Source organism: Diaphorina citri, unplaced genomic scaffold (genome assembly GCF_000475195.1).
Source record: "Diaphorina citri unplaced genomic scaffold, Diaci psyllid genome assembly version 1.1 scaffold1130, whole genome shotgun sequence".
Classification (NCBI taxonomy): Eukaryota; Metazoa; Arthropoda; class Insecta; order Hemiptera; family Psyllidae; genus Diaphorina; species Diaphorina citri.
In genome coordinates, this window is record NW_007378559.1 from 42,737 (window position 1) to 51,356 (window position 8,620).

The following is an 8,620-nucleotide window of genomic DNA, read 5'->3' on the forward strand; positions in this document are numbered from 1 at the left end:
TCTCTCTAGCGGACAAACTACGAACCTATTCATCCCTCCAATCCAAACACAGACCAAACCTCTCCCATTCACAAATCTGGTGTGACAGTGCTGCTCACCACTTGGGTAGCGGCAATACACTGTACTAACCGGGGTCATGTCTCCTCATCACGCACATACCTAATTCAAGTTTTCGAGTTTCTTTTTTTTTACATTTTACACTGTCTTTATCTTTATTTTGCTTGAGTTTACAGTTTTTTACACTCTACACGTTACTAGTTCATTGTAACAGGACCGGGGTACAATCAACTGTTAGCCTCGTGTAGTTCAGTTCAGTTCAAGTGATTCCGTCTTGCCAGTCCGGTGTAACAGTTCGATCCTCGTACGTGTTTTTAAGTTCCGATCTGTACAGAAGTGTTTTTTTGGTGTAAATAAAATTTCCGGATACATATACTTGTAGTGAAATATTTCTTAAATTTTCGTTGTGTGTTTAAATTTTATTTCTCTCTTGAAACATCGTAGGTGGTACCTAGTACCCTAGTAGGAGTTATTTTTTAAAAAGGTAAACAAAAATCCTATAAAGTAGGTATAAAAAGTAGGTTTCTCTCCGACTTTGTTTTTTGTAATTTGGGCGTTGTAATACTCGTTAGCAGGTAGGTACTTAAGTATGAATGTATGAAACTTCAAACTTGGAAATTTTCGAATCCCTCCCAATTCGTAAGAGACTCGTTATCACGAGGTAAATAACTCGATAAGAATAAGATAGAAAATATGTCGCGGTACATGTAGGTATGCATTCTCACGTGATTTTTACTTTTTGGAAATACCTAGACGAGTTTCACAAGCTTTATTCTAGTTTATTTTATTCACTAATTAATCTAGAAAGTAATTGTTTTATTCATAGTAATTAGGAACTTAACTACATATTGGTTTTCATATTAGGATTTTGCTGGACCAAAAAGACAACATTGGATTTCGTTTACGATTTGAAAAGTTGAATGAACCTATATTCCATTATAGTTTTTGACCCGGAACTATCGCTTACCTGTAGTTTAACGATTGACCTGGGTATCTACTCCTTAACTTACAAAGTTTACTTTAAAGCCCGGTACTACAGAGTTTACTTTCGGTTGACCCCGGGGAAAATGGGCGTCTGTGTGCTTATGTGACAAGAGGAGGCCCTGGCTTACAGATTTCCACACGTGAGACAAGGCGAGGGAACAAGGGATGAAAGAACATCGGACCAAAGCATTGCGAGTGACCACGACCAATGCAATAACCAGGTAAGTAGTCTGGAGATATCAGATAGGGTTTAACAAGAAAAAATATCATATCTAGGTGTAAAAAATGTATTTATAGGTACCAACATAGAGTTGAAAAGAACATCGTTCAAAACTGAAAACAAATATGAATAGGGAAATGACCCACACTAACAGAATTCATACGATGGATGACCAAACTAATCCTCTACATGAGGAAAAACCTTGCTTTAGTAGCGCCTCTTTAGTGATTTGCCAATAGTCAGTCCCAGACGGTCACCCGTCCAAGTACCAACCACGCACGACGTTGCTTCAAATCAGTGATCCGGTGGGATTTTTGATTTAAATTAATAAAGGGCACTAATTTTTGTTAGTGGAGATGAATGATGCACCTAAATCATGTTTTGTTAGTGGAGATGACTGATGCATCTAAATCATGTTTTGTTAGTGGAGATGACTGATGCACCTAAATCATGTTTTGTTAGTGGAGATGACGGATGCTCCTAAATCATGTTTTGTTAGTGGAGATGACTGTTACATCTAAATCATTTTTTGTTAGTGGTGATGACTGATGCACCTAAATCATGTTTTGTTAGTGGAGACGACTGATGCACCTAAATCATGTTTTGTTAGTGGAGATGACTGATGCACCTAAATCATGTTTTGTTAGTGGAGATGACTGATGCACCTAAATCATATTTTATTAGTGGAGATAACAGTTGCTCCTCCAGTCCTCCTAAATCATGTTTTGTTAGAGGAGATTACTGTTTTCTATTGGGAATCAGTGCCCCTTCCCCTTTGTACCTACCTAGCTGTTTGTCTCATGGTTCGCTACGGATCAGACAATATTTTTCAAACCAGTTCGATTTCCGAGCTGGGCAGAATAATTTGTTTGGAGTAATTTGAAATGAATCGAACCCAGGACTTTAGAATACGATATGATCTCGTGGCATTAGGTCCGATAGTTTTTCTGGAATGTGGAAGGTGACCACCAGGTGAAGTTAACGCCGAAGCATTCTCTGCCTTCTAACCCTTAGGGCACTATTATTATGTAGTGAAATTCTCAAATAAATAGGTAAGGATAAAATTGCCAGCCTAGTTAGCTTGGAGGGTAGCGCGTTTGTCTTGTAAGCGCTGGATCGATGGTTCGATTTCTGTGTGGGGTGGATGTTATCTGAACGCATACGGTTCGTTCTCGAAACGGCTGGCTTTCTATCCTGTCTTCCTTCTCTCTTCGCTTTCGGGACGATGAAACCTCAGCAGTTACCGTTCCCTCTATCAAACCTCTTCATAACCATCATCAAGGATAAAATTCCATGACTCAGCTGGGATTGAATCCGCACCACCAGGGTATTAATTGTACATGCTTACCTATGTATGTACCTACATGGAAACTCGTGTGATATTCACGCCAGATTTTTCCTCTTAAAAATAGGAAACGAAAAAAAAAAGAAAACTCAGGTTTCCTCTTGTGGCATGAAATACAGAGTCCAGGTCATTCACCTTTCTCTCTCTCTCTCTCTCCTTGCTTTCTCTCTCTCTCTTACTCTCCCATTTGTTTTTCACGAAATCTTGAAGTAGGTAGGTAGATACTTACACAGATAGATAAAACACTAGGTAAGTAATGTGGGTATGTTCAATAAAAACTTTCCAAGATATTAAGTAGGTACTTAGGTGTATCCAGGTACCTCACTACTTAGGTGTATCCAGGTACCTCACTACTTAGGTGTATCCAGGTACCTCACTACTTAGATGCAAAGCGAGGGAAAAAACATTTGTATGAGCGCCTGACAAATAGTATGAGTATGCAATGTGTCATACAATAAATATTGTCTATGCTAGTGGATGTGCATTATGTGCAAGAATCACAACGTAAAAAATATCCAAGCGAACGCCTAATAACTAATGAGACTATGCAATCTGGTATACAATAAACATTTTTCGGATTTTTAGTCCGTCCTTCCTTTATTATTAGTATTACAATAGTTAATAAAAAGGTATAAGGGACGGACTATTGTATTCGCTTCGGTGTCGTCTGTGTGCCTGTCTGTTCCCATAGATAGAAGGACTTATCCAAACCTAGGTATATATCAAATTAAAGGTCTTTTTACGAGGAACACAAAATTGGTGGTGCAAATTTTGTCCAGAAAACAAAAAGAAAAAAAAAAGAAAAAAAAAAAAAAAAAAAAAAAAAAAACAAAAACTGGTTTTTGGGGGATTTTTTTACATTTTCTCACAAAAGTGAGCTCTGATCTTGAAATTTGTCGCGACGACCTATGAACTCAAAGCGAGAAAATTTTAGATAACAGTCGATAATTTAACACCGCGGTTTCAGGGTCATCTATGTTAAGCTAATAAATGGATGCCAATAAATGGATGGGTGACTTATAAACATTATATTGGTAGTTATTAGGAAACATTTAAAGGAATAAAGGGAGAACGGGCTCTAGTCTTGATTTTAAATCATTAGGTACATGAAAGTAAAATAAAAAATAAAATCTATGATGATAATAATATATTGAATATTAAACAAATTAGGTAGGTAGGTAGGTACATAGGTATTTCTTTAACCACGATCGAATAAACTACGGGCTAAAAAATTGCCGGAGGGACGGGCCCAGCTTGTTATTAGTGGATGTGTCGAATTCCCCAGCCATAAACACACTGTACCTATTCGCTAAATTTCTACGAGCGCCTAGTAACTAATGTTGGTATGCAATGTGCCGTGTAATAAGCATTATATTTTCTCTCCCCTCCCATACAATATCAGTGGATGTGGCTGGATTACATTATTTCTACTGAAGTAGTATTTATTTACTCGTTAAAAAAAACCAAATCACGACTTTGTCTATTTCTACTGGAATTCATAACCAGTGGCAGCGCCTCAACTTATAGTTCTTGACTTCTTCGAGAGACTCGGAAGAAGAAGAATTGAATTGAATAAGCAATGTATTTATAAACAATAATAAGTACTTAAGTTAGACCATCCCCTAAGCTTGAAAAAGAAGAAGAAGAAGAAGAAGAAGAAGAAGAAGAAGAAGAAGAAGAAGAAGAAGAAGAAGAAGATAGGGTAATACAGGGGTTGGATGGAAGAGAATGCCCTAGGCATTAATCCCGCCCCTGAGTTAGAATTTTTCAATATTTTTTTTTTTATTTTATCTTTCTTTATTCAATTTTCTTTTTCATTTGTTAATTTATCAGTTTGTTATTTTGTTTCTTGTACCTTTTTGTAAATATTGTAAAGTTCTAATAAAGAGTTATATAATAATAATAATAATAATAATAATAATAATAATATTATTTTTTTTTTTTTTAAAGAGTTTTGATAGAGGAAGTAGATAAAGTTCGTTCTCAAAACGGCTGGCTTTCTCCTGTCCTGTCCTGCTCTTTGCTTTCGGGACGATAAGACCTTAGCAGTTACAGTTCCCTCTATCAAAACTCTTTGAAAAAAAAAATAATAATAATAATAATAATATACCCTAACAAAAAAGAGAAGCAAAGTGCACATTCGCCAGCTACGATGCGATGGCACGTAATACACCAATTCACAATATAAACTCAAAATTAACAGAGGCCAACATCAGAAGAAGTTGAGAACGCTCGACCTCCAGTCCGGAGACCGCTCTGAGAACGTATGACTTGTTCATATCTTGAGTTTAGATCAATGACCTGTTCACAGTGAAGCAAGTATCCAACCATGTGACTAACCCTAACATACGGGGTGGTTCAATTCGACGGTAACCCTGGCCCCTCGGCCCCCTCGTTACAGAAACAGCTTTGCAATCTGCATTCTTCAAGCCCAATTCGCACCAAATCTGGCTTTTTTACCCATGTTTAAATAGATCAGTTGCGCTTACTTGGATTGTTTCAAAGTCATAGAGCAGGAAAAATGAGGACCAACGGAATTTTTCTTTTTCTTCGACGACTTCTGGATCCCGAGATAAATCGATTTAAAAAATACCGGTAAATCGTGAACTTTGACGTCACGGCATACGCTCCCGTAGGCGAAGACGACACATCAAATGTCCCGAGCAAAGCTCCCTTTTCCATTGTTTTATACGGAATTTTAATTATTTCAACTAGCCTCGGTCCCAATTAGTTGAAATAATCGAGGTTCTACTGTAGCTACTCAATTGTCCTCTTGAGGCTGAAATCACCCCAAACTCAAAGCACAGAGCCAACAAAAAAATTCGAACTTCTACGGGAATCGAACCGGGGCCCTCCGGTTGCCCACTCCGGCACGGCGGTTGCTGATTATGAGGTCACCACACTGTGGAACCATCCTGTATTCTCACTTGAAGAGAGAACAGTTTAAGAAATCTAACTGTACCTTCGGATCAGCTGATTCGCTCACTGCTTAGTTCTGCTATTCAGTCTCTAACCTAACCGTACCATCTCTAATGGTCTCTATACTTCCTTACACTAATGGTGTGGTAGCACCGCTTTCCCCACTCTATATCGGGTTTTCCCTCCCCTACCCAAAATACACACCCAAAATACACTGAGAAAACCCCCCAGATGTTTCCACCCATTTCCTGATTTTGAAAATTTGGTCCGTTTGCAATACCTCCTTAATTTTCTGATCTCACCTCTTCTATAGGCCGACATTTTTGGATAGGAATATAAATTACATTACTAGGGTGCCACTGCCACGTCAAATTTTAGGAGATTTGTTGTGATAGAACACTGTATTTTTGGGGTTATTGTCCCTAACTGTTGGGCCAGCCTAGTTAGCTTAGTTGGTAGTGCGTCTGCCTTTTAAGCGCTTGGCCGCGGGTTCGATTCCCGCCCGGGGCGGATTTTATCCTGATGGGATAATGTTCGTTCTCGGAACGGCTGGCTTTCTCCTATCCTGTCTTCCTTCTCTCTCCGATTTCGGGACGATAAGACCCTAGAGTTACAGTTCCCTCTGTCAAACCTCTTAAAAAAAAAAAAAAAAAAAAAAAATAGAGAAGTGGTCAATGTAATCAAATTAAAATGTTCCTTCTGATATTATGTTGTTTCATGTCTTAAAAAAAAAACCTAACTGTTGGAATTCTCAAGTGTTGAGAGTTGCGGAACTCAGTCACTCGATTGGGCTTCCAAATACCCCCCTGTTTTTTACTTTCCTTCATCTCTGCCTAATGTATCATTGAATCTTGATTCTTGCTTAACGCATCAAACTGGCGAATTTGAACATGTTTTTTATTTTTCGAGATGTTTTGAAGGAGTTGAAGATTTCTGACAGAGAAGGGAGGAGGCGTTGGATACGCGGGTATACAGGGATAGGATTTAGGAGGGTAACGCCGACCCCAAATAAAATTGGGAAAAGGTACACTAGAAGAAGACGTTTTGACAGAGAGAACTGGTGATGTTGTTCCGCCTAACGTAGGTAATTATGTGTTAGGGAAAAGTTCGCCCACGGAATCTGATCCGTGACCTTTTCATTACCTACGTCCTACAGATTTTTCAACAGTCAGACAGAGGTCCTTTGTCAAAAAACCTCTCCCCCCCCCCCCCCCCAAAAACAGGCTTTGAAAACGGTGGAGGGTAAAACCCACGTGACCAAGAAACTTTGTTCCTTAGCACTTATATATACGAGTGACGTTAAACCCATTAAGAGTCGGCCTAGTTACCTTGGTAGGGTAGGAACCGTAGGACGTCTGCCTTGCAAGCGCTAGGTCGAGTTTTTAATTCCCGCCAGGGGCAGATTTTCTTCCTAAACAGACAAGGTTCGTTCTCGGAACGGCTGGCTTTCTCCTATTCTGTCTTCCTTCTCTCTTCGCTTTGGGGACGCTAAGACCTTGGCCTTAGCAGTTCCCTCTATTAAAGCTCTAAAAAAAACTTGAGTCCAATAAATTCCGGACAGGTTTGCTTCTTTATGCTTTTAACAGACTTTTCTGAATTTGAAGAAAAACGTTTTTGGTGCCAGCTCAATCCAAGTTAATTGTTTAATTTACTTCTGTGGTTGCTTGAGTACATTACTCCAGAGCATACAACATGTAATGTAGGTAGTTACATAGGTAGGTAGGTACATTACTCCAGAGCATACAACATGTAATGTAGGTAGTTACATAGGTACATGGTGCATGTGTATTTAGGTATGATGAACTCTATGCTACCAATGTTTATCTCAATCAACTCAGCCGATAAAATAATTATCATACAAAGTTTTAATAAAATAGTAACCAATGGTTCACTGAACTGTAGAAATGACTCAGACAAACGGTGTTTCTAGGGAGGTCTCGCCTGGTCCAAAATTAAATGAGAAAATGACCTTTAAATATCTTTGGGATTTATGAGAGATTTTTTTTCCAAGTTTAATCAAGGAAACAGCAAAACGTGTGGAAATCGAAGAGAGAAAGACAGGGTAGGAGAAAGCCAACCTTTCCGAGAACAAACCTTATCTGTTAGGATTGGGGTAATATATTATTTCCCCGGGTGGGAATCGAACCCGCGACTAGCGAAACTACAAGGTTGGCACTTACTGAATCTCATTTCGTCGGATGTTCTAAGTTCTAAGCTAATTACGCTGGCTTGCAATCCTTAACAAACATGAGTTTTGCAATCCCTGTTCCACGGGGCCAGAAGACAGTCTTAATACTGATATTTATGAACAAAATACTGGCTCTCAGCTTGTGCTCAAGCAACAATTCCACGCATCTGATTGGCCAAAATTTGCTCAAAGTCGGCCTAATATGCCAGACTTTTTTTTACTGCTAGGGTCCCGCGCCCCGAAATCAAAGAGAGAAGGAATCCAGGATAGGAGAAAACCAGCCGTTCCGAGAACCAACGTTGTCCCTTCAGGATAAAATCCGCCTCGGACGGAAATCGAACCCGCGGCCTAGCGCTTACAGACGCGCTACCAACCAAGCTAACTAGGCTTACAAGTTACAAGGCTGTGTTAATCACCACTGGTGTCCAGTCTCTCCTCCGCAGAACGGCCCTCCTATGTGACCCTGTATCATATCTCAAAAGTTCCGTATGAAAAAAATAATAAAAAGAGGGGCAAACGACGAAGCTTGGGGTACCCAAGGCAATGTGGCAACATAGGACACCAGAGTAGAGAGAGTAGGTAGGTTATAAGTCTCATTTAACTTAACGGTTACCTCTCTGGACCTGATTCTGAACCAAGGAAGGCGGGAAATGATCTCCGCGATGATCCAACCGTTCTCAGAATATTATTGATCCCAATGAAGGAAAGTGGCCCATTCAATGATTTTTTTTTTTATTATTATTTTTTTTTTTTTTAAAGAGTTTTTGACAGAGGCGAACCTGTTAACTGCTATGGTCTTATCGGTCCCGAAATCGAAGAGAGAAGGAAGACAAGGATAGGAAAAAGCCAGAACGAGAACGAACATTATCCCATCAGGATAAAATCCCCCGGGTGGTGAATCGCAACT

The 8,620-nt window shown here is 39.4% G+C and overlaps 1 protein-coding gene across 1 annotated transcript in view; it reads left to right on the forward strand.

Annotated features, from left to right (window-relative positions):
* The first annotated feature begins 221 nt into the window (after positions 1-221).
* Positions 222-8,620, forward strand: part of LOC103514389 — a 17,994-nt gene continuing 9,595 nt past the window's right edge. Inside the window, exons 1-2 of the mRNA XM_008479262.3 lie at positions 222-541; positions 884-1,262. Coding sequence (XP_008477484.1) covers positions 1,207-1,262 — 56 coding nt within the window. The 5' untranslated portion in view covers positions 222-541; positions 884-1,206. The remainder of the gene's footprint in view (positions 542-883; positions 1,263-8,620) is intronic.